We start from the raw sequence: 26,177 nt of genomic DNA on the forward strand, positions 1-26,177 counted from the left end.
GAGAAAGGTCTTTAAGATATTAACCTTATATAAAGAATAAAAATATCATTAGAAGGGCTTCAAGATAAAGCTAACAAAATGTCCTAGGAAATATTGCAAGAATATTTAAAAATGGGAAACAGGAGAGGGAAAAAAAATAAGTTAGAGAACCAAAGCAGAAGTCCAACATCTGAATTATAAGAATTCCAAAAAAGGAATTGGAGGGAGGAGATTATCAGTGAAAAAACTTAAGGAACAGGCAGCACATGTGGCTCAGTGAGTAGGATGCCAACCCCATATACTGAAGGTGGCGGGTTTGAACCCAGCCCCAGCCAAATTGCAACAAAAAAAATGGCCAGGTGTGTGGCAGGCGCCTATAGTCCCAGCTACTCAGACTACTCTTACTGAGGCAAAAGAATTGCCTAAGCCCAAGAGCTAGAGATTGCTGTGAGCTGTGACGCCACAGTATTCTACCCAGGGTGAGAAAATGAGACTCTGTCTCTAAAAAAAAAAAAAAAAAAAAAATGAAAGAAAGAAAAGAAAAAAACTTAAGGAAATTGCTAAGACCTGAAAGAAAGTAGTTTCTAGGTGAAATAGCTCATCAGTTATCCTGTACAATGGCTGGAAAACAAGCCCAAACCAAAAAAGTCACTGTTTAATTTTAAAATGCTTGGAGCAAGGACAACATACTGCAACAAGAAATAAAAATACAGGTCACATATGGAGGATAAGAAATACAATAGTTCATTGTCAAAAAACTTAAAAATCATAAAGGAACATTACCTCTAGCCTAAGACTCTATACTCAAACTACTGATCAACTTTGAGGGTAGAATAATGATAGTTTAGTACATTTATGGCTACAAAAAAATTAACTTAAACACCCTTCTGTGAAAACTTCTGAAAGATATTGAGAATAATTTGAGAGAAGACAGACAACCTAGATAATAGAAAATCCAAAATAGAATAGAAGTGAAACGAATCTCCAGATTCTATTGCTTCTATTGAATCTATTGATTATCAGCAATCTCTGACATTGAACATCTTTGTAAGCAAAGGAAACAACTGTGGGATTTGAGTTAGTAAAGTCATAGAGTTAACTGAAAAAGAGGAAAATATAAAATCCCAGAAATACCAAAAGGCAAAAATAATTCCAAGAATGACAGCAAAAGGAAGTTCTAGGATGAGATTTGAGCAGTAGGTGTGGAGAGCAATAACCGAGTTTAAACAAAACTTGAAGTCTAAGGAGAAATGGAAATAACTATGTGGAAAGTCATATTGAGAAGCAGTAAGTTTGAGAAGAATAAGTGATAGAAATAAAGAAAACTAAGTAACTTAAAAAGTAAGACAAATACATCAAGGAAAAAATTGAAAAATATAATTAGTACAAAACAATGCTTCTAATACATAAGTGAAAGAAGGTATGAAGGGGATAAAATTTGAACCAAGATAATGAAGATTTAATTGACAATGACTAAAATTAATTAATCAAAATATTTCAGAAAATAGATTACTGGCAGAAGAGGTAAATAAAAGAGTTGAAAAATGGCTATCTCTTGGGAGGAGAACTAAGAAAAATAAAAAAGGAAGGGGCAGAAAAGCAATGTAATTTATTATAAACCTCTTAGTGCTATTTAATTTAGGACCAAAGTCATATATTATTTTGAAAAAAGTTTAAAATATCAGTAAAATATAGCCCTTGCAAAGTCTCATCAAGGATAAAAAGGAAATAAAATACTAAACATTACTATTAACAGTAGGGATACAACTAAAGGTAAATGATACAATGAAAACATATATGAAGAAATGTTCAAACTAGACAAAATAAATTGTTTTTAAAATAAAATACAGATTACTTAAAAAGAAAACAAAACCTATATAGATTAATAACCAAGGAAAGAATAAAATAAGAAAAGATAGTCATTGATCTACTAAAAGTGAAACCACTAACTTCAACCAGCTCAAGAGGCAAGTTGCAATTAGGCATGTAGGAACAGATAATAACATAATTATAAAACTATTCTTTTGTATAAAAATAGAGATAAAGTTTCTTAACACATATTATGACTCTGGTATGATAGTTTAATATCAGAACCATAAAAATTAAACCCACCCAGCCCCCAACACATGTACACACAGAATAATAAATATAAGATGGGCTAGAAAAATTCTAAAACCACGTTGACATATCAGTCCACCTGTGCATTAAAATAATACATTGTAGCTAAATGTCATTTATATCAAGAACTCAAAAAATTTTAAACTGAAGAATAATTTCAACAGATATTTCAAATATGAAAAGATAAAGAAAAAGAATACTTTTTTGATTCAAAAGAGTGTTTACCCCAACTTGAGATCAACCATCATAGTTAAAGATGAAATACTAAAAGTAACTTCCATAAACACAAGATTGACTTACTTGCTACTACTAATTTTAAGAGTACTCATTGGATATTGGAGGTTCTAGCCCATGAAGTTACAGGTGAATAATAATTTGTGTATTATTTTTAGAGCAGCTGAAGAGTGAAGGCTGAGAGACAGATGAAGACAGAAAGTGTTTTCGAATGTATTATGGATAAAAAGTGAAGACCTCAAAAATAGAGGAATTGATTAATCCATCAGAAACTGAAAAAAGGCCAGTTATTCTGCCATATAAACATCATTATTGTTAAATGGTTCATAAACAAATAAAAGATCCTCAACCAATATTTGTGTCTTTTGGGGGGCTTCATTTTCTAATATATTATTTACTATCAATTTTTAAAATTGGAGAAATTTTTCTTTGGATTTTGGTAGAGAGCCAGAGTTTAATTTCATGCCCCTAGCTTTAAGTGGGGGAAGATGTATTTTTTTATAAATCCACATTATCAGAGGTGGAAACGACATCAGCTACTACTTTACCAGCATTATAGTGGCCATTTGAAGACAAAGAGTAGGAATGAAATAGCAAAGACTGGGGGGAAAAAACTATTCATTGCAGAACTCTTTAATCCGCCATCTTTTTGTTCTGTTCTTGAGAACGGGGATAACATCTACAAAACGCAAGGTGGCGCTGCAGGCTAAAAAGAGGGTGAAAAAAAGCCAGCACAAAAGATATTACAGATTCCAGAGTAAACAGGAGATCTGACCAGAAAAATAGAGGAAAGGAGGTTGTGGTGATTGGAATCGGAGTAAAATGAAGACCTTTCCCTACAAGCATTGCTACTACCATCCAGCTCATTAATAAGGATTCAGTTCTGCCATTCCAGAGAGCTGCTTGAGGCTGAGTGGAAGTGATTCTGAAAGACTGATCAAAGGAAGATTGAAGGCCAGAATGGAGAGTGCTATGCAGAAAAGGCAAGTTCTCTATTTTTGTGTATTTCTGGGAATGTCTTGGGCTAGCGCGGAACAGCTCCGGTATTTCGTGGCTGAGGAAAGTGAGAGAGGCACTTTTCTCGCCAATGTAGCAAATGACCTAGGGTTGGGGATGGGGGAACTTTCAGCCCGGGGATCTAGAATTGTTTCAGACCAGAACATAGGATTTTTACTGCTTAATCTGCTTACTGGTGATTTACTTCTAAATGAGAAATTGGACCGAGAGGAACTGTGTGGCCCCACAGAGCCCTGTGTGCTGCCTTTCCAGTTGTTACTGGAAAAGCCTTTTCAGATTTTCCGTGCTGAACTATGGATCAGAGACATCAATGATCACTCGCCAGTGTTTCTAGTTACAGAGATTCCCTTGAAAATATTAGAAAGTACCACTCCAGGGACAGCATTTCTCCTAGAAAGTGCACAGGATTTGGATGTTGGAAACAACAGCCTGAGTAACTACACCATTAGCCCTAATGCCTATTTCCATATTAATGTCCATGTTAGCGAGGAGGGGAATATCTATCCGGAATTGGTATTGGATCAAGTGCTGGATCGTGAGGACATACCTGAGCTAAGTTTAACCCTCACGGCCTGGGATGGCGGCTCTCCGCGCAGATCCGGGACAGCCCTGGTGCGCATCCTGGTCCTAGACATAAATGACAATGCCCCTGAATTTGTGCAGTCTCTGTACAAGGTGCAGATGCCTGAGAACAGCCCTATTGGCTCCACGGTTGTCGCTGTGTCCGCTAGAGATTTAGATACCGGAAGTAATGGAGAAATAGTCTACGCATTTTTCTATGCCACTGAAAGAATTCTCAAAACTTTTCAAATCAACTCAACATCTGGCAATCTTCATCTTAAAGCTGAATTGAACTATGAGGCAATTCAAACGTATACCTTAACTGTGCAAGCTAAAGATGGCGGAGGGCTTTCTGGAAAATGTACTGTGGTGGTTGAGGTAACAGATATAAATGATAATCCACCGGAGCTGCTCATGTCATCATTTACTAGTCCAATTGCAGAAAACTCACCTGAGACAGTTGTTGCTGTTTTTAGGATTAGAGACAAAGATTCAGGAAACAATGGAAAGATGGTGTGCTTCATCCAGGACCATCTCCCCTTCCTCTTGAAACCATCTGTAGAGAATTTCTATACACTAATAACAGAGAAACCTTTGGATCGAGAGAGAAACTCAGAGTACAACATCACCATCACTGTTACCGACTTGGGAACACCCAGGCTAAAAACTGAACACAGCATAACGGTCCTAGTCTCTGACGTCAATGACAACGCCCCCACTTTCACCCAAACCTCCTACACTCTGTTCATCCGCGAAAACAACAGCCCCGCCCTGCACATAGGCACGATCAGCGCCACAGACAGAGACTCAGGCACCAACGCCCAGGTCACCTACTCCCTGTTGCCACCTCAGGACCCTCACTTGCCTCTCGCCTCCCTGGTCTCCATCAACGCCGACAACGGACACCTGTTCGCCCTGAGGGCGCTGGACTTTGAGGCCCTGCAGGCGTTCGAGTTCCGCGTGGGCGCCACAGACCGAGGCTCCCCCGCGCTGAGCAGCGAGGCGCTGGTGCGCGTGGTGGTGGTGGACGCCAACGACAACTCGCCCTTCGTGCTGTACCCGCTGCAGAACGGCTCTGCGCCCTGCACCGAGCTGGTGCCCAGGGCGGCCGAGGCCGGCTACTTGGTGACCAAGGTGGTGGCGGTGGACGGCGACTCGGGCCAGAACGCCTGGCTGTCGTACCAGCTGCTCAAGGCCACGGAGCCCGGGCTGTTCAGCGTGTGGGCGCACAATGGCGAGGTGCGCACCGCCAGGCTGCTGAGCGAGCGCGACGCGGCCAAGCACAGGCTGCTGGTGCTGGTGAAGGACAATGGCGAGCCTCCGCTGTCTGCCAGCGTCACGCTGCACGTGCTGCTGGTGGACGGCTTCTCCCAGCCCTACCTGCCGCTCCCGGAGGCGGCGGCGGAGCAGGCCCAGGCCGACTCGCTCACCGTCTACCTGGTCATCGCCTTGGCCTCGGTGTCCTCGCTCTTCCTGTTCTCGGTGCTGCTGTTCGTGGCGGTGAGGCTGTGCAGGAGGAACAGAGCGGCCTCCGTAGGTCGCTGCTCGATGCCTGAGGGCCGTTTTGCAGGCCACCTAGTGGATGTCAGAGGCACTGGGACTCTGTCCCAGAGCTACCAGTATGAGGCGTGTTTGACGGGAGGCTCAGGGACCAGTGAGTTCAAGTTTCTGAAGCCAATTATCCCCAATCTCTTACCCCAGAGCATAAGGAAAGAAGTGGAAGAAAACCCTTCATTTCAGAATAATGTGTGCTTCTGAAAAATAAATCTTGTGTCTGTATCTAACTAGAAATATCCTGAGGAACCCATAGAAGAGCGTTTTCACATTATTTCAAGTATGCACTCTTCAAGTCAAAGTTTCTTTACATAGGGATGTACCTAGACTTACGTCCAGGAATCCTCTACCGCGCATGAAATGTATATACATAGTGTTTTATATCAAATAATTATGGTTATTGTGCAGTCTTGTAAGTGGTGAATGTTTTACATTGTTTCCTATTGTCTTCAATCTTTACTACTTCCATTTTGTGAGTTGATTAGAATGCTGTTCAAGTATGTGGTACTTAGTTTAAGAAGCATAGATGTATGTTTTTTTGTTAAAGCACTTTCTATGCATCATGAATTATGTTAACCACTTTTAATCTCAGAAGAAACCCACAAGGTGAGATATTTTGGAGAGGAGCAAATGGATGTTCATAAAGATTCAGTAAATTTTTAAGGTCACCACCTAATAAGTAGCAGAGCTGAGCACCTCTCCAAGATCTGTCTGATTCTGGGTCAGTGAACTTGCTCTGATGTTATACCATTTTCTGGCATTAGTTATTGCCTGGCAAGTTTCTGCCTAATTAAGAAGAAATCTTTCTCTCATATTCCTACCTTTTCAATCTTTTCTGCGACTTCTATTATTTTCTTATCAAACTATAATCCCACTTTTTCAGGGTCAATTGTTCAACTTCAATGCTCTGAACTAACCAAATTTCCAGTGGGAAAAAAAAGAGAAAGATTAATGTGTGTTTTCTCCTTATTATCCAAACACAAAGTTTTCATTTCATAAAAAGATTAATGATCCTGAATAGGAATATTATATCCTTTAGTTAGTTCATTTTTATTATTTTCCTTACCTTGCATTTATTTTTCTACCATCATTCATACATTTTTAATGCATTTTCCTGATTTAATTTGAAAGTTTGCTTTTTAAAGTTTCCTACTCGTTATACTGCTGTACTGAATCTCAAAAATTTAAGAAAAAGAACAGTTTTAAATGTGGAATATCAAAGAGAAATATAAGTGATTGTTAAATTTTAGAAATTCTAGGGAGCTAAGGAATGTTCTTTGTTTTAATAATCTGTAACTGGTTTTTCTTTAAAAATGATCCAGATAATTTTTTCATGTTTGTGTTCTGAAATATTATAAACCAGGGCTAGTAACTCCAAAAATAATCGTTTACTGTACATCACTAATGATGTAATCTAAGGAACATAGTCTAAGGACAAAAACTCACAGCAGTAAAATCTTAAATTATTTTCATAGTTTCATGATAAAAATATCCAGTTTTTCCAACAAATGGCATGAAAATGGGAGGAGGGAAGTTCACAAAAAGAAAGATCTTAAGAGACCTACCAAATAAATGCAATCTGTGGTGGATCTTGTTTAGATCTTGATTCAAACAACAACAATGACTTTGAATGACTTGGAGGAATTTGAATAGAGATGAATATTAAATAATGCTAACTTAATGTTTAGGTATGATAATGGGATTTGCTTAAGTGTTTTTTAAAGTCATAAACAGTTAGGAAGTATTTGTGGGTAAAAATTCAGTATGCCTGGGATATTAAAATGTTAGAAGGACAAAGAGTTATGACAAAATATTGATAATTATTGAAGCTAATGATGAGGGGTTCATCATACTCTTCTCTTTTTAAAGCTTTGAAACTTTTCAAAATAAAAGGTTTTAAAATGATGCTGTGAGAAAAGAATGGAGGTAACAAAAATTAAAGACATCCTTCCAAGGTACAGAATCACCACTGCTGTCAAAGACTATACCTCCATTAAGAAAAGCTCTCCAGCCTTTCTTTGTTCAGTTACCTTCATTTTTTGACATAACTTAGGAGATAGTTCTGCTCATGTATTCTACCAAGTGAATACTGAGGTGTTCTAATTGTCATCAAAATGGATTCATGTAGATTCAGCTACCTGGTGGGATCAAATTGCTCTCTACTGTATATACAGTTTATTTATAAAGTTAATATCTCTCTGCATTAGTTTCTTCATCTTTAAGGTATAGAATTCACAACAGCCCTGCGTAGTAGATACTAATGATCCTCACCTTGCAGATAAGAAAACTAAGGCACAAAGAGAAGTTAAATAATTTATCCATAGTTCATGGCAATAAACATATGTAATTCTAAAAGTTTCCTGTGTTGCTCCAATCTTATACATGTTCTGATTTTCTGGATATATCTTTTTTCCAGCCAGATCCTTACCTAAATATTTCCTTTTTGCCCTAAACTCCATTAGCATTATTGAAAGAGTCTCTACTAAGGCCATTTCTCTTGTTAGGCCTTCAGGCAAGCTGTTTGTCCAATAAGGTCTGGCGATAGTAGACAGTGTCGTAACTTTACACTGCTGCGTGGCACATACAGGCAGAGTTGGGAATATTGCATCCATTTTCTTCCTACAAAATGTGAGATCCTGTGAGGACGCGTGGTGGCGCTGCAGGATAAGAAGGTAAAACCGGAACAGCAACTGCAGCTCCGTTAAACCCGCAAGTTTTACCATCACAGACTGCAAGCCCGCCGGAAGTTTGGATGCCAAAGGCAAACCGACTGGGTCCTCCGAAAAGGACTACTGGCTGGAATATTTCTGAGGTACTGACGGAATAACCACGGTGTCAGGCACTAAGAACTTTAGAGTTCTGCAGAACCACCTTTCTAGAGGAGGCTGTACCAGACGATGGAGGCCAGCGGGAAGTTCATTTGCAGACAAAGGCAAGTGGTTTTTTCCTTTCTCCTTTTGGTCTTTTCTCTGGCGGGCGCGGCAGAACCGAAACGCTATTCTGTATTGGAGGAAACTGAAGGCAGTTCCTTTGTAACCAATTTAGCAAAGGACCTAGGTCTGGGGCAGAGGGAACTTTCTAGGCGAGGGATTAGAGTTGTTTCCAAAGGCAACAAATTACACTTGCAGCTTGATCAGGAGACAGGAGATTTGTTGCTAAATGAGAAACTGGACCGAGAGGAACTGTGCCGTCACACAGAGCCCTGTGTGCTACGTTTCCAGGTGTTGCTAGAGAGTCCCTTAGAATTTTTTCAAGCTGAGCTACAAGTAATAGACATAAATGACCACTTCCCAGTATTCCTGGACAAAGAAATGTTGCTACAAGTGTCAGAGAGCAGTTCTCCTGGGACTACATTTCCTCTGAAGAATGCTCAGGACATGGATGTAGGCCAAAATAATATTGAGAACTATATAATCAGTCCTAATTCCTATTTTCGGGTCCTTACCCAGAAACGCAGCGATGGCAGGAAATATCCTGAGCTGGTGCTGGACAAAGCTCTGGATCGGGAGGAGGAACCTGAGCTCAGGTTAACCCTCACAGCGCTGGATGGTGGCTCTCCACCACGGTCTGGCACTGCTCAGGTCTACATCGAAGTAGTAGATATTAACGATAATGCCCCTGAATTTGAGCAGCCTTTCTATAGGGTGCAGATTGCTGAAGACAGTCCAGTAGGATTCCCCGTCGTCACTGTCTCTGCTACCGATGTAGACATGGGAATCAATGGAGAAATTTCCTATTTGCTTTTCCAAGCTTCAGAGGAGATTAACAAAACCTTTAGGATCAATCCCTTGACTGGAGAAATTCAGCTTAAAAAAAAACTTGACTTTGAAACAATTCAATCCTATGAAATCAACGTCGAGGCAAGAGATGCTGGAAGCTTTTCAGGAAAATGCACTGTTCTAGTTCAAGTCACCGATGTGAACGACCATGCCCCAGAAGTTACCATGTCTGCATTTACCAGTTTGATATCTGAGAATTTGCCTGAAAGTGTGGTTGCAATTTTCAGTGTTTCAGATCTTGATTCCGAAGAAAATGGCAAAATAAGTTGTTCTATTCAGGAGAATTTACCTTTCTTCCTGAAATCTTCTGTGGAAAACTTTTACACTCTACTGACAGAGAGGCCACTGGACAGAGAGACCAAAGATGAATATAATATCACCATCACCATCACTGACTTGGGGACACCCAGGCTGAAAACACAGGTCAACATAACAGTGTTGGTCTCTGACATCAATGACAACGCCCCCACTTTCACCCAAACTTCCTATAACTTGTTTGTCCGCGAAAACAACAGCCCCGCCCTGCACATAGGCACCATCAGCGCCACAGACAGAGACTCAGGCACCAACGCCCAGGTCACCTACTCCCTGCTGCCACCTCAGGACCAGCACCTGCCCCTCGCCTCCCTGGTCTCCATCAACGCCGACAACGGACATCTGTTCGCCCTGAGGGCGCTGGACTTCGAGGCCCTGCAGGCGTTCGAGTTCCGCGTGGGCGCCACAGACCGAGGCTCCCCCGCGCTGAGCAGCGAGGCGCTGGTGCGCGTGGTGGTGGTGGACGCCAACGACAACTCGCCCTTCGTGCTGTACCCGCTGCAGAACGGCTCTGCGCCCTGCACCGAGCTGGTGCCCAGGGCGGCCGAGGCGGGCTACCTGGTGACCAAGGTGGTGGCGGTGGACGGCGACTCTGGCCAGAACGCCTGGCTGTCGTACCAGCTGCTCAAGGCCACGGAGCCCGGGCTGTTCAGCGTGTGGGCGCACAATGGCGAGGTGCGCACCGCCAGGCTGCTGAGCGAGCGCAACGCGGCCAAGCACAGGCTGTTGGTACTGGTGAAGGACAATGGCGAGCCTCCGCTGTCTGCCAGCGTCACGCTGCACGTGCTGCTGGTGGACGGCTTCTCCCAGCCCTACCTGCCGCTCCCAGAGGCGGCGGCGGAGCAGGCCCAGGCCGACTCGCTCACCGTCTACCTGGTCATCGCCTTGGCCTCGGTGTCCTCGCTCTTCCTGTTCTCGGTGCTGCTGTTCGTGGCGGTGAGGCTGTGCAGGAGGGACAGGGCGGCGTCTGCGGGTCGCCGCTCGGTGCCTGAGGGCCACTTTCCGGGCCATCTAGTGGATGTCAGCGGTACTGGGACCCTGTCCCAGAGCTACCAGTATGAGGTGTGTCTGACAGGAGGCTCCGGGACAAATGAGTTCAAGTTTCTGAAGCCTATTTTACCCAATTTCCAGGGTCATTCCCCTGGCCAAGAAATGCAAGAAAATTCCAACTTTAGGAATGACTTTGGTTTAGGTATTCAGTTAAAATAATCGTTTTTCATATTCCACATTTTAATTTTTATGATATAAATTCAATGCATTGATTTTTCTGTTAACCTACTATGAACTTTAAATTACATTAAACTTGCCTGTAGGATTTTTCATGTTGTCACTATGTTTCTACACAATGGTACCTTATCTTTTCTTCATTACTATTCCAAGATGCATGGTCTTCAATGTTGCTAATCAAAACACAGATGAGGTCAATAGTTGTACAAATCCTTGTGCTGGCATAGCTTAGAAATATATAAGAGGGAAAACAGTAGAAAATTAATTCTACGTAATCAACTTTATTTCATTGTCGACTTTCTTATTAGTTCTTAAATCATTAGACGTATTCAGAGCAGTAATACACTAACACAGTGAAGTGTAATCTGGCAGAAAGAGAACTGGTACAATGAGAATGGCTCTTACAGCATTAAGCTTCTTTGATTGTTTTCTGTTGAAATTTTATATAATTGTGCTTCCTTTCATTAATATTTGAGTATTAGTCTTAATAAAATTATAGTTATTCCCACTTCGTTTCATTGGTGGTAAAAGAGGAGGAAAAGGCACCATATGTATCTAGTGAGATGAAAAGGCATGGTAGTGAAATTGGCTTTCACCTTTCAGAAACTGCAGTGGTCACTTACATCCATTTATCTTTTCTTCTTTAGTAACATTTCAAATTCTATTTATGGCATTAGTGGGCTTAGTCAAAAGAATACATTTGCCCAGCCTCCTTGCCATTTAGAATTGGACATATTAGGGCGGCGCCTGTGGCTCAGTCGGTAAGGCGCCGCTGGCCCCAGATACCGAGGGTGGCGGGTTCAAACCCAGCCCCCGCTGAACTGCAACCAAAAAAAAAAAATAGCTGGGCGTTGTGGCGGGCGCCTGTAGTCCCAGCTACTCGGGAGGCTGAGGCAAGAGAATCGCTTGAGCCCAGGAGCTGGAGGTTGCTGTGAGCTGTGTGATGCCATGGCACTCTACCGAGGGCCATAAAGTGAGACTCTGTCTCTACAAAAAAAATAAATAAATAAAATAGAATTGGACATATTATTGGGTTATAGTCAATGAGATATATGTACAAATGTTGTAGATTTCCAAGAAGACTATTTAAGGAGAGATGACTCATTTAAGAAGGTGTTCCCTTTTTTCCTTCTCTGCTCTTTGCTCCCTGGCGCAATATATATCAGTACAAAAACTAGCCATATTGGACCCTAATGATGGAAACAATGAATTGAGAGGGTTAGCATAGAATAAACTTTAAAAAGACAAGAGTCCATGGTTACCATGAGTCATCATTTAACTTTGCGTTGCTTACTACTGAACATTTTTACTTAAGAAATAAAGGAAATTTTATCTCATATAAGCCACCAATTATTTTAGTTTTATGTTACTTCCAGTGGAATCTATCCTAATTCTTTAACAATATAATTTAATTAAAATATATTTTTAGTAAAATGCACAGGTTTTATGTACTGTTTAATCTAACTTCTTTTTTAAGCTTTTGATTCTTGATTTCTAATTGAGTTAAAAGTGGTATACAGAGTGTTTTACATTTATTATCCCTTAAATCTTTTAACAAACCCTAAGGGTCTTGGCATATCACCCCCTTTTATATGTATGAGGAAATTAAGGCTTAAAATGGTTAAGTAACTTCCTCATAATTCTGAAATAATAAAAGGAAAAATTTGAAATATAATCTAAGTCTGCCTTAACCTAATTCCCCAGTTCTTAATCAATATGCCATATTGTCAGACATTAACTGTAGCATTGTTTTCTAACTAAGCAAGTGAAATTTATCTATTCTTCCTACTCCTATTCCGTGAACTAAACTCTCTTGTAGAAATGTGACTTTTAATCGATGATTTGTATTTGTTTCTACACCAATGACCACACTACTTTAGACCAAAAACCTGAGAGTTCATACAGAAACACTGACCTAAGTAAGCTGGGTTAGATACCACAAATGATCTTCATGATGAGTCTATCAGCCTGATTAATTTTCTGTACCTTCTCAACATGTCACATTCATTATTGCAGAAAAGAGTCTAAATAGGGAGTAGAGTTATCCTATGGTTGCCTTTCTTGAATTCTTATGCTCTTTCTTCAGTTTTTTCATGATATAATATTATACACACACACATACATATATACTGACATATTTATATACACTATATAAAACAAGTTTTCTTTGGGAAATTGAAATTTACTTTGTCACATCTTCATATGTCCCTTACTGAAATTAAATATACTATATTCACTTTAGTCTACCATTTGTCTGAAAGAAGTTGCTATTCCAGTATTAATTCTAAATAAAATAACCAATTTTGGAAAAGTACAGGTGGCAATGTTGTGGAGGAATTTTTGTCACTTAATAACTTAGAGATTCTGGAAATTTAGTAGGGAAAACTCTGATGAGCTCCAGTTATCTTTTGTTAAAATTACCCATATGTCTTTGGCAACTCTTCTTAAAAATTATGCTGAAAACTGGATATGGTGACTCAGACCTGTTATCCTAGCACTGTGCGAGGCTGAGATGGGAGGACTGCTTGAAGCCAGGAGTTCAAGACCAGCCTGAACAACATAGAGAGGCCCTCATCTCTACAAAACAAAAAGATAGCTGACTATGATGGTGCATGTCTGTGGTCCCAGCGACTCAAGAGGCTGAGGCAGGAGGATAGCTTGAGCCCAGGAGTTTGAGGTTGCAGTACCTGTGATGATGCCACTGTACTCTAGCCTGGCCAACAAAATAAGACTCTGTCCCCCACAAAAAATATGCTGAAAGGGCATGTTTGTGTATCATAAATGACTTTATTCCAAAAAAATGATTTACAATAGCTAAATCAGACATTCTTCAGCATTCACTGTGATGATAATGTTCTTGTAGAAATGATAATTTTTTTTTGTCTCAGTTGCTGGGTGCATGAGGAATCCACACTTGTGTTATGTTTTAGTTTTTATTGCTGCTAAAAAATTATCACAAACTGTATTGCTTAAAACAATAAAATGTATAATCTTACAATTCCATAGCTCAGACATCCAATATGGGTTTTATTGAGCTAAAGTGAAGTTATCAGGGATATATTGCATTCTTGTGGTTCTAGAGGAGAGTCCCTTTCTTTGACTTGGTCAGTTTCTAGACATCTTCAAACCCAGCAACATTGCATTTCTAACCATTCTTCAAAGACTATTGACCAAAGACTCTGGCCATAGTCAGGAAAGGTTCTGTCCCATCCAGATAATACAAGATAATCTCCCCTTCACAAGTTTCCTAATTTAATGATAACTGCAAAGTATCTTTTGCCATGTAAGGTAACATATATTTGCTGATATTGGGAATTAGGGAATAGGTATCTTTGGCCAGTATTCTGTCTACCACAGATTGGCTGCTTGGAGAAAATTAGTCCAGCAGTACCACTTGTGGCCAAAGAGGGCCAAGAGGAGTTTAGGCTTTATTGATAAGATGACTTACTTAAGGCAAAATGATTAACAAATTTCTAAAAAACATTAACAAACACTGAATTAATAAGGATGTCCTGAATCTTTACTGTAATTTAAATTATGAAAATAGAAAACCTAAGCAAAAGAATTCAAATCTGATAAGGAACTTGTACCTAGAATATATAAAGAATGCTTACAACTCAATTATAATATGACAAATAACCCAATTAAAAATGTGCAAAGATCTAAAAAGAAATTTCTTAGAGGAAGATATACAAATGGCCAATGAACACATGAAAAAAATGTTCAACATCATTACTCATTTGGGAAATGCAATTGAAAATCACAAATACCACAAGCATGGCTATAATCAAAAAGTAAGATAACAAGAAGTGTTGGGAGGATATGGAAATATTGGAGCCCTGGTAACACTGTTGATGAGAATATAAAATGGTGCAGCCTTGTTGCAAAAACAATCTGCTAATTCTTCAAGAAATTAAACTTAGAAATACATGACACAGAAATCCCCCTCTTAGAGAAATGAAAACATGTCCACACAAACATTTGTATATGAAAATTCATAGCAGCATTATTCATAATAGCCAAAAGGTGGAAACAACCCTGAATGTCCATCAAACAATGAATGGGTAATCAAAATGATATATCTATACAATGGAATATTATTTGGTCATAAATAGAAATGAAGTATTGATACATGTTATAACTTGAATGAACCTTAAAAACATTATGTTAAATGAAAGAAGTCAGTCACAAAAGACCACATATTATATTTTTCAATTTATAAGAAAGTACAGAATATGAACTCCATTGAGACAGAAAGTAGATTAAGGGTTTCTTAGAGTTAAAGATCAGAGAAACGGGAGAACTGGAGTGGGGCAGGCTATCTTCAGAAGTGATAAAATATACAGAGTTTCTTTAGAAGTGATGAAAATGTTCTAAAGTCATGATGATGGATACACAACTCTGTTAATATATTAAAAGCCATTGCACTGTATGCATTTAAATGGGTGAATGGTATGGTTTGTAAATTATATCTAATTAAAGCTGTTTTTTTAAAAGGAAAAAACAAAAATTATTCTTGTGTGATAAGGGGAAAAAGGAATCTAGGAGTGTTACAGGCCAAACTTTGAGATCTGCCCATTAGAAAATAATTTTCCAATAATTTGAAAGTTGTTTGAAATTTTCAATAATTTGAAAACTCTGAATTCTCAGGTGTAAGTGTTGCAAAGAAGAGGAAGTAATCTACTCTTTAATAAAGCTTTGGTTAAATACCACCACTTGTAATCTTTTTAGTGTTTACTCCTAGTGTCTATAATATGTACCATGGAAAAGATGAACTTGTGAAATTGTTCTCATGTAACTCCAGAAATATTTTGCTCCCAAATGTATATTCTCAGCTTACATGTTAATTTTATTTAATCAATAACACCTCGACAGCGTTAAACAGTCAGTACCATAAGTGGAAATTTGCTCTTTGTACTCCTCCCTGTGCAAACCACAGGCCTCTGTTTAAACACACAAAAGCCAAGTGAAAATAGAAACTAGTGTTGCATATTACATAGCCTATACGGTAGGTTTAGAATTTTGCCTCCAACCTTAAACCAGAAAATAGTGAAACGCATGGTGGCGCTGCAGGCTAAGAAGATGGAAAACGGAATTACCTAAGCAGCTCCAGCCCAACAATTTTCGCACCGCCTGGAAGCAAAAGAATAGCTTTCTCAGACCAAAAGCCGGAGCGAAGCTTCTTTAAAACATTATTGGACCGCGTTACCAGGATACTGGGCATACATGAAGCTCCTGTGAACCAAATACGTGTATTCAAGAAAGAGCTATGGAGATTGGATGGATGCACAATCAGAGACAAAGGCAAGTCCTAGCTTTCTTTGTTTTGCTGAGCGTGTCTGGGGCGGGCGCTGAGTTGGGACCCTATACCATAGCGGAAGAAACAGAGAGAGGCTCTTTTGTGGCAAATCTAGGAAAAGACCTGGGACTGGGATTGACGGAAATGTCCATCCGTGGGGCCCGGATCATTTCCCAGGAGAACAAGGCTCATTTGCAGCTTAGGGTTGAAACTGGTGATTTGCTCATAAATGAGAAACTAGATCGAGAGGAGCTATGTGGTTCTACTGAGCCTTGTGTACTACAGTTCCAAGTGTTAATGGAAAAACCCTTAGAAATATTTCAGGCTGAACTGAGGGTGAAAGATATAAACGACCATTCTCCTGTGTTCACTGAAAAAGAAATGATCCTAAAAATACCGGAAAACAGTCATTTAGGGTATGCATTTCCTCTGAATAATGCTGTGGACTTGGACGTAGGCAGCAATAATGTTCAAAACTACAAAATCAGCTCCAACTCTCATTTCCGGGTTCTAACTCAAGAACTCAGAGATGGCAGGAAATACCCAGAGCTGGTGTTGGATAAAGAGCTGGATCGGGAAGAGGAGTCTGAAATAAGATTAACCCTGACCGCGCTGGATGGCGGGTCTCCATCCCGCTCTGGGACCGCTCAGGTTCGCATTGAAGTGGTGGACACCAACGACAATGCCCCAGAGTTTGAAAAGCCAATCTACAAGGTGCAGATTCCAGAGAATAGCCCTGTGGGCTCCCTGGTGGTCACTGTCGTCGCCAGAGATTTAGACAGTGGAGTCAACGGGAAAATATCATACACACTCTTCCAGCCTTCGGATGATATTAGCAAAACTTTAGAGATAAATCCTGTGACAGGAGAAATTCATCTTCGAAAACAAGTAGATTATGAAACAGTGTTTTCTTATGCAGTGGATATAAAGGCCACTGATGGGGGAGGTCTTTCAGGAAAATGCTCTCTTCTCCTGCAGGTCACAGATGTGAATGATAATCCCCCAGAAGTGACCATGTCTGCACTCACCAGCCCCATCCCAGAGAACTCCCCTGAGATTATAGTTGCAGTTTTCAGTGTTTCAGATCCTGACTCTGGGAACAACGGAAAGACAGTTTCCTCCATACAGGAAGACCTTCCCTTTCTTCTAAAACCTTCAGTGAAGAACTTTTACACCTTATTAACAGAGAGAGCACTGGACAGAGAAGAGCAAGCCGAATATAACATCACCATCACCGTCTCTGACTTGGGGACACCTAGGCTGAAAACACAGCTCAATATAACAGTGCTGGTCTCTGACATCAATGACAACGCCCCCGCCTTCACCCAAACCTCCTACACCCTGTTCGTCGGCGAAAACAACAGCCCCGCCCTGCACATAGGCACCATCAGCGCCACAGACAGGGATTCAGGTACCAACGCCCAGGTCACCTACTCCCTGCTGCCACCTCAGGACCCCCACCTGCCCCTCGCCTCCCTGGTCTCCATCAACGCCGACAACGGACACCTGTTCGCCCTGAGGGCGCTGGACTTCGAGGCCCTGCAGGCGTTCGAGTTCCGCGTGGGCGCCACAGACCGAGGCTCCCCCGCGCTGAGCAGCGAGGCGCTGGTGCGCGTGGTGGTGGTGGACGCCAACGACAACTCGCCCTTCGTGCTGTACCCGCTGCAGAACGGCTCTGCGCTCTGCACCGAGCTGGTGCCCAGGGCGGCCGAGGCCGGCTACTTGGTGACCAAGGTGGTGGCGGTGGACGGCGACTCGGGCCAGAACGCCTGGCTGTCGTACCAGCTGCTCAAGGCCACGGAGCCCGGGCTGTTCAGCGTGTGGGCGCACAATGGCGAGGTGCGCACCGCCAGGCTGCTGAGCGAGCGCGACGCGGCCAAGCACAGGCTGCTGGTGCTGGTGAAGGACAATGGCGAGCCTCCGCTGTCCGCCAGCGTCACGCTGCACGTGCTGCTGGTGGACGGCTTCTCCCAGCCCTACCTGCCGCTCCCGGAGGCGGCGGCGGAGCAGGCCCAGGCCGACTCGCTCACCGTCTACCTGGTCATCGCCTTGGCCTCGGTGTCCTCGCTCTTCCTGTTCTCGGTGCTGCTGTTCGTGGCGGTGAGGCTGTGCAGGAGGGACAGGGCGGCGTCTGCGGGTCTCTGCTCTGGGCCTGAGGGCCACTTTCCGGGCCACCTAGTGGACGTCAGCGGCACTGGGACCTTGTCCCAGAGCTACCAATATGAAGTGTGTCTGATGGGTGGCTCCGGGACAAATGAGTTCAAATTCCTGAAACCGATTATTCCCAACCTCCCACCCCAATGTCCTGCGAAAGAAGTAGAGGAAAATTCTAACTTCCACAATAGCTCTGCATTTAATTATTGATAGAAACCCAGTAATAAGAACATTAACTTCTTTATATTGTCTTCTTTGATGAACTAAATTTTTAATGCTCATTACCACCAATAAGGTTCTATTTCATCTTTTTTGTGTGGTTATTAATTTCCAATTCTTACGTCACTGTTTTCCTTTTCCACACATTTACTCTAGTGAGGTATTTCTCATGAAATTCTAGATAATGAAGTAGGCTTTATCTTCAAAACTGGTATTATATTGTAAATATTTCTCCTACTTTTTCTTTATTCACTTTATATTAATTATTGCTGTATTATTCATGTCCTCATTTTTCATGAACTTCTTTAAGTACTAAATTATCTGCTGCATGTAATATGTGTTATCTTCTGTATGGTATTCCTTTTGTCTGTTTTCCTTTCAAAATTTATGTCCTTGTTTATCATACTCAGTTTTTATTATAACACTTTTTGTAGATTATGGCATTTTTTTTAGAAGTTCTACTTTCCCTGTATTGACATTTCCCTACAAGAAATAAAACTTTTTTTATATGTGATATGAGAAATCTCTGATCAGGCTTATCTCACAATAAGAAGAAAGCCAGTGTAGGATATTGAGTGATGTAAATGCATTTAAGTTTGGAGACAAAAAGACAAAGATTAGGCCTTCTATAATTAAGATTACATATAAATATTTAATAATTTGTTGCTTTTGATTCTGAAGGAAAAAATCAGACGTTTTGTTAAGTTTTTAATGACTGAAAACTTAGTCCCATTAGGTTAAGAAAAATAGAAGTTACCATACAGAGGTTTATATGGTGTGGCTTTTGTATTTGACAACATGGTCTTTTGTTGTTATATCTAGCCCTTTCTCTGTACAATATTCCTAAATTTAAAGTGATTTAAAGTGATTACAGGGATTTAAAATACCTTGCTTATTATGGAAAAAATAGAGCTTCCTTTTAGATATTAGGCTTTTAAATAAAATTCTATGTGAATCAGATGTTATAATGTTGTTCTTAATTTTCAAAAGTTTTAGGAGAGTTGTTCATTTGATCTGTTCTTTACCTCCCTTTATTTTGTGTAGAGAAATTGGATTCTACTAGATTTCTTTTCTTTTTCTTTTCATTTCCTTTCTTTTCTTTCTTTCTTTTTTTTTTTTTTTTTGTTTTTTGAGAGAGTCTCACTTTGTCACCCGGGGTAGAGTGCCATGGCATCATAGCAACATCAAACCTTTGGGCTTGAACAATTCTCTTGCCTCAGCCTTCTGAGTAGCTGGAACTACAATGCTTAGTTTTAGTAGAGACAGGGTCTCTCTCTTGCTCAGGCTGGTCTCAAACTCCTGAGCTCAAACGATCCATCCACCTCAGCCTCCCAGACTGCTAGGATTACAGGTATGAGCCACTGCAGCCAGCCTGGATTCTATTAGATTTCAATTAAGAAAGACCTTAAAATAAAGTTTAATCCCTTCTTTAACGGTGCAAGTTATTTTACACCTAATGTAAGAAAAAAAAAAAGAAAAAACACTAGAAATTACAGAGCCCTGTATCCTGTATTTTCCAAGTTTTAATGGATAACCCCTTTCAGATTCTGGATTATAGAGTAATGATTGTATTTAAGCAATATAAGATTTCGAAGAATTTTTGAAGAAGGTTCAAAATGAGGTTCTTTTGTCAGGTTTTGGTGTTCCTATGCTCAATTTTTCTGGAAAAGTAAAATATAATATGTTGTTTGGTGCTCCCAAAAGAGATGTGTCAGGGATGAAAAGCCTAGTGCAGAGCTAACCCTAGCATAGGGAGGTGAACAGAGTTACTGTCAGAAACATTTTTCAACTTTTTTCATGAAGTAATGAAGAATACCAACAACTTGAACAGTTCTCTACCTCGACAGTATTTTTTACAAAACAAACGAAAGAAAATAAAAATTTAAATTTTATAAATGTGTACACAAACACACAAAAAATTGGATAAAGCCATCTGAATGTGTTGGAAACCACACGGTGGCGCTGTAAGCTAAAAAGACGAGGGGAGGAAATTAAAAACGCCCAGTAAGTCACTAACAAAAAAAAAAAGGAAGATACAGACCCATGCGCTAAGGAAAAAAGCTGTAGCAGCCCAAGATTAGAAAACGAAAAGGACGAAAAACTAGGTCCTTGCTAGTACGTGACATAAGTCTGGGTTTTGGGGCTGCTGTTTACCTCAGGCGCTAAGGCTGTGACTGATAAATAAGAAACCAGCAAGCTATGGAGGTCAGAGGGTTCTACTTCCCAAGACAAAGGCAAGTTGTATTTCTCTTTCTATTTTGGGGAGTGTCCTTGGCAGATTCTGGGCTTAGACGTTATTGGGTAACAGAGGAAACAGAAAGAGGATCATTTATAGTCAATCTGGCAAAAGATCTGGGACTAGCAGAGGGAGAGCTGGCTGCAAGGGGAACCAGGGTGGTTTCAGATAACAAACAATGCTTGCTTCTGGATTCTTATACTGGGGATTTGCTCACAAATGAGAAACTGGACCGAGAGAAACTGTGTGGCCTCACAGACCCCTGTATGCTGTATTTCCAAATTTTAATGGATAACCCTTTTCAGATTTATCAGGCTGAACTGAGAGTCAGGGATATAAACGATCACTCACCAGTGTTTCGCAACAAAGAGATGGTCTTAAAAATACTAGAAAACACACCAAAAGGGACAACATTTCGACTAGAAAGAGGACAGGATTCAGATGTAGGACTTAATGGAATCCAAAACTACACCATCAACTCCAACTCTGTTTTCCATGTTAAAATTAGTGACAGTGATGAAGGTATGATATATCCGGAGTTAGTGTTAGATAAAGCACTGGATTGGGAGGAGCAGAAGGAGCTCACTTTAACCCTCACAGCTCTGGATGGTGGATATCCACCAAGATCTGGGACTTCCACTATACGAATAGTGGTCCTGGACATCAATGACAATGCTCCACAGTTTGCTCAGGCACTGTATGAGGCTCATACTCCAGAAAACAGCCCAGTAGGGTCCCTTATTGTTAAAGTCTCTGCAGAAGATGTTGACTCTGGGGTCAATGCTGAAGTGTCCTATTCATTTTTTGATGCTGCTGAAGATATTCCAACAACTTTTCAAATTAATTCTTTTTCTGGAGAAATCATTCTCAGAGAGTTACTTGATTATGAATTAGTAAAGTCTTACAAAATAAATATACAGGCTACCGATGGTGGGGGTCTTTCTGCAAGATGTACAGTTTGGGTCCAGGTATTAGACACCAATGACAATCCTCCTGAACTGATTATGTCATCACTTTCCAACCACATTGCTGAGAACTCTCCTGAGATGGTACTGGCAGTTTTCAGGATTATAGACAGAGATTCTGGAGAAAATGGAAAGATGGTTTGTTACATTCAAGATTATCTGCCATTCCTGCTGAAGCACTCAGTGGACAATTTTTACATACTAATGACGAATGGAGCCCTGGACAGAGAAAGCCAAGCTGAGTACAACATCACTATCACTGTCACTGACCTGGGGACACCCAGGCTGCAAACCCAGCAAAACATAACAGTGCTGGTCTCTGACGTCAATGACAACGCCCCCACTTTCACCCAAACCTCCTACAACCTGTTCGTCCACGAAAACAACAGCCCCGCCCTGCACATAGGCACCATCAGGGCCACAGACAGGGACTCAGGCACCAACGCCCAGGTCACCTACTCCCTGCTGCCACCTCAGGACCCTCACCTGCCCCTCGCCTCCCTGGTCTCCATCAACGCCGACAACGGACACCTGTTCGCCCTGAGGGCGCTGGACTTTGAGGCCCTGCAGGCGTTCGAGTTCCGCGTGGGTGCCACAGACCGAGGCTCCCCCGCGCTGAGCAGCGAGGCGCTGGTGCGCGTGGAGGTGGTGGACGCCAACGACAACTCGCCCTTCGTGCTGTACCCGCTGCAGAACGGCTCTGCGCCCTGCACCGAGCTGGTGCCCAGGGCGGCCGAGGCCGGCTACTTGGTGACCAAGGTGGTGGCGGTGGACGGCGACTCGGGCCAGAACGCCTGGCTGTCGTACCAGCTGCTCAAGGCCACGGAGCCCGGGCTGTTCAGCGTGTGGGCGCACAATGGCGAGGTGCGCACCGCCAGGCTGCTGAGCGAGCGCGACGCGGCCAAGCACAGGCTGCTGGTGCTGGTGAAGGACAATGGCGAGCCTCCGCTGTCCGCCAGCGTCACGCTGCACGTGCTGCTGGTGGACGGCTTCTCCCAGCCCTACCTGCCGCTCCCGGAGGCGGCGGCGGAGCAGGCCCAGGCCGACTCGCTCACCGTCTACCTGGTCATCGCCTTGGCCTCGGTGTCCTCGCTCTTCCTGTTCTCGGTGCTGCTGTTCGTGGCGGTGAGGCTGTGCAGGAGGGACGGGGCGGCCTCGGTAGGTCGCTGCTCAGTGCCTGAGGGCCACTTTCCCGGCCACCTGGTTGACGTTAGTGGCACTGGGACTCTGTCCCAGAGCTACCAGTATGAGGTGTGTCTGACTGGAGGCTCTGGAACAAATGAGTTCAAGTTCCTAAAGCCAGTTATTCCTAATATCCAGGCATATGGTCCTGGGAAGAATACTCAAGAAAATCCCATATTTTGAAATAGCTTTGGTTTTAATTTTCTGTAAAAATTCTGTTTATATTTTCATGTACTTTTGTAGTGTTATAAAACTGTATCAATAGAAGTTAAGTTCAAACTAGTTATGCAGACAAGTAATTTTCAATTTTCGAGGACTACCTATCTACATCTTTGCTGATATTTTTATCTTTTTTGCATTAAATAATAGCTAGGGTTTTTTGTTTTGCTTTGTTTTGTTTTGGAAAAAAAAACATTTTCAAAAAAATTGAACACATTCTTGTGTTGCCCTCAGTAGAGTGCTGTTTTGTCACAGCTCACAGCAACCTCCAACTCTTGGGCTTAAGAAATTCTCTTGCCTCAGCCTCCCAAGTAGCTGGGACCACAGGTGCCTGCCACCACGCCCAGCTATTTTTTTGTTGCTGTTGTTTAGCTGGCCCAGGGCGGATTTGAACCCACCACCCTCAGTGTAGGTGACTGGTGCCCTAAGCACTGTGTGGCGCCTTGCCAAAATAATAGCTAGTTTCAATTTAGTAGTACCCATAAGTAAAAACTGATTTCAAGGTTTTAATCCTTTCAAGTGCACGAAGACTTACTGATTAATTCTCTTTCTAGAAAACTGAAGTTTTGATTATTCTCCTAACATTTTTCAGAGACTGAATCTCATGGTCCTCACCACCTGCCTATTGTAGTTCCTTCATGTAAGAAGTCATCCACCCTTGGAAACTTATTTGCCATGTCATTCTAAATCACAGCATTAGAAAGAAACATCTCTTTATTAATGTATTCATAGTAGATGAAATGCTATTGCATGATCGATATTGGACTCCAATAATATCTTTGTCTTTGTATTGTTTTCTTTAAATACACTGTTTTTAGTTGGCTAATATTTCTATGTTCTTTTTGTTGATAATATATGTTATAAGTATATGTGTGTATAAGGGATTATGCCTCATAATTCAAACAAAATTTTTAAATGCATGAAAATAAATCCATTTTTTAAAACATTTGAAAATTCGTGTGTGAGAATATTGCTGGACTGTTGGAAAGATACTTTACTTTTCATTTTATTTTGAAAAATTATTTAATTGTCAAATTTTAAAATTAAGATGAAGTCAAAGTTATAAAGTAAAACAATAATTTCTTCAATCTCTCATCTCTTTTAGTAGTGACATCTACCATTATCTCAATATTTCTAAATAACATATTCCTACTATTATATCTTGGCATTTAGTTTTATACTTTAACCACTTCTTGCTGTGATTTAAAAAATTAAATTTCTCTCTAACAGGGTATGTGCAAACACTGCATATTCCCTTTCTTTCATTCCCCCAACAGAATTGCTAGTTTTCTTTACAAGTCAAACTCATTTTGTTAGTATTCATAATGATATAATTTCTCCAATGTATGCGTTGGTGTAGTATGGTTACATTTGTTTTTTTTTTTTTGTAAAACATTTTTCCTCAAGCTTAAAATTATTTTATACTTGAATAATTTTCTTTTCACTGCTGTTGATGTTTTATATTATCTCTCATTTGAATTTCAATGTTTTTCCTTAAAATATTCAAATATATCAGATACATATCCATTAACTTTATTTCTTAGAGATCTTTTATCAAAATCTCTCTGCTTTATTTACACTGGCTGCCGCGGACCACCCTGTCGGTGGGCTTCAGTCCGAGGGAAAGCAGGGAAACAGAGTCAGGTTGGTTGAAAGGTCGACGCAGGAATGACAGTCTGGCACACTACGGGTGAAGTATGCAGCTGCGCTTTACTGAGTTTTAAGTACGGTTTTTATACAGTTTACACAAAGCATTACAGGTTACACAAAGTATTGTTACAACTTGCTGACCTTTACAAGTTATATTTTAAGTTTGCAAACGTGGGTAGTTATCCATTACTACTTCTCAATGTTCTGTCCTTAAGGGGAACAAAGGTTAGTGGTTATCAGTGAAACCTGCTTGCTTCCTCTTATCTGAGGAATGTTAACATACTGCAACTTCTTATATTTAAACTTAAGTAATAGTAAAGGTATAACTTGTTTAAAAGTTCTTCTATGGTATATAAATGTTAATTTCATGTTGATTATATATATGTTCTTATTTAGTGTATATTATTAATCATATGTGATTATTCCATTGTGAGTTGATTGACTAAAAAGTAAGTGAACTAAGATGTTTTTTAAGGAAAGTTTTACTGTGGGTGGTGATGGTGTATATCGTGCTGGAACATCTTGTTTAAACATCTTGTTTGTTGTGCCTGCATTGTCTTAGCCCACTGGCGTTTATGGTGGGGACTTGCTTTTGTGCAGGCTTACTTGGAGCCACTGAGTCTGGCACAGTCATACTTCTAGTGCTGTTTCTGGATCAACTATCATTGTGTTCATTCTGACAAGACTTATTGCTTACTTATCAGGACAAACAGACATTCAGCTTAACATAAACGTACACTGTAACAGAAAGCCATACCCTTAGGTTAATGCGACAAAAAACAGCATGCTGGGCAACATCTTTGTCGCTGCGCACACTGGGGGTGCTGGGGGCTTCGCTCCGGGGAGCACAGACCTCCTTTCCGTCGTTTTACAACGCGGACAGCGCCACCTCGCTGCGGCTTGGTGCCGAGGGTACTGCACACTGGCTGCTCTAAAGGCTGTCACTCTATAACTTTTTTCCCCCTTTAATGAATTTCTGTGTTGATTCCCTTTTGTGAGGCCTAGTATCATCTTCTTAGTTTACTCCCTTATTTGGCTGACACATATCTCTCAGTACCTTCATTAAAATGGATGCAGAGGAAGTGAAACTTTTTGAAAGCTTTGATTAGAAAGTTACCATCTTTTCTTTTCATTTGATTGATAGTTTGACTAGGTATAAAATTCTAGGTTGAAAATAATTTTCCCTCAGGGTTCAAAAGCACTGTTACTTTTATTGACTGCATAGAAAGTTGTTGCTCAGAAGGCTGATTCCATTCTGATTTCTTCATCTTTTTGTGTGATCCTATTTTTTTCTTTCTTCTGGAAGCATTGGTAAACGTTCTCTAGTATTCTGAAAAAACTTAATACTATTTGTTTACTTATTTAGTATGGTCACATAAGTGTGCCCTGTTAATGTTGGGTGTTTGTTTGTTTTGTGGGAATTTTTTTTTAAGATGAGGTCTCGTTGTGTTGCCCAGTCTGGAGTGCAG

At 40.9% G+C, this 26,177-nt stretch overlaps 4 protein-coding genes across 4 annotated transcripts; all 4 read left to right on the top strand.

Moving 5' to 3' along the window:
• Positions 1-3,072: 3,072 nt before the first annotated feature.
• On the top strand, positions 3,073-5,902 carry LOC128569042 (protocadherin beta-7). The gene has a single exon (XM_053567109.1). The coding sequence runs from the start codon at positions 3,292-3,294 to the stop codon at positions 5,665-5,667; it is 2,376 nt and encodes a 791-aa protein (XP_053423084.1). The 5' UTR covers positions 3,073-3,291; the 3' UTR covers positions 5,668-5,902.
• A 2,110-nt stretch (positions 5,903-8,012) lies between these two features.
• Positions 8,013-11,347, top strand: LOC128569041 (protocadherin beta-13). Its single transcript, XM_053567108.1, has one exon. It carries the CDS (start codon positions 8,361-8,363, stop codon positions 10,764-10,766), a length of 2,406 nt encoding a protein of 801 aa, XP_053423083.1. The 5' UTR covers positions 8,013-8,360; the 3' UTR covers positions 10,767-11,347.
• Positions 11,348-15,923: 4,576 nt separating this feature from the next.
• LOC128568794 (protocadherin beta-16) lies at positions 15,924-19,410 on the top strand. Its single transcript, XM_053566663.1, has one exon. The coding sequence runs from the start codon at positions 16,054-16,056 to the stop codon at positions 18,445-18,447; it is 2,394 nt and encodes a 797-aa protein (XP_053422638.1). The 5' UTR covers positions 15,924-16,053; the 3' UTR covers positions 18,448-19,410.
• A 1,073-nt stretch (positions 19,411-20,483) lies between these two features.
• Positions 20,484-23,978, top strand: LOC128568795 (protocadherin beta-9-like). Its single transcript, XM_053566664.1, has 2 exons — positions 20,484-22,815; positions 23,651-23,978. Exons 1-2 carry the CDS (start codon positions 20,656-20,658, stop codon positions 23,687-23,689), a joined length of 2,199 nt encoding a protein of 732 aa, XP_053422639.1. The 5' UTR covers positions 20,484-20,655; the 3' UTR covers positions 23,690-23,978.
• The last annotated feature ends 2,199 nt before the right edge of the window (positions 23,979-26,177 follow it).

This window comes from Nycticebus coucang, chromosome 17 (genome assembly GCF_027406575.1).
Source record: "Nycticebus coucang isolate mNycCou1 chromosome 17, mNycCou1.pri, whole genome shotgun sequence".
NCBI classification, from domain to species: Eukaryota; Metazoa; Chordata; class Mammalia; order Primates; family Lorisidae; genus Nycticebus; species Nycticebus coucang.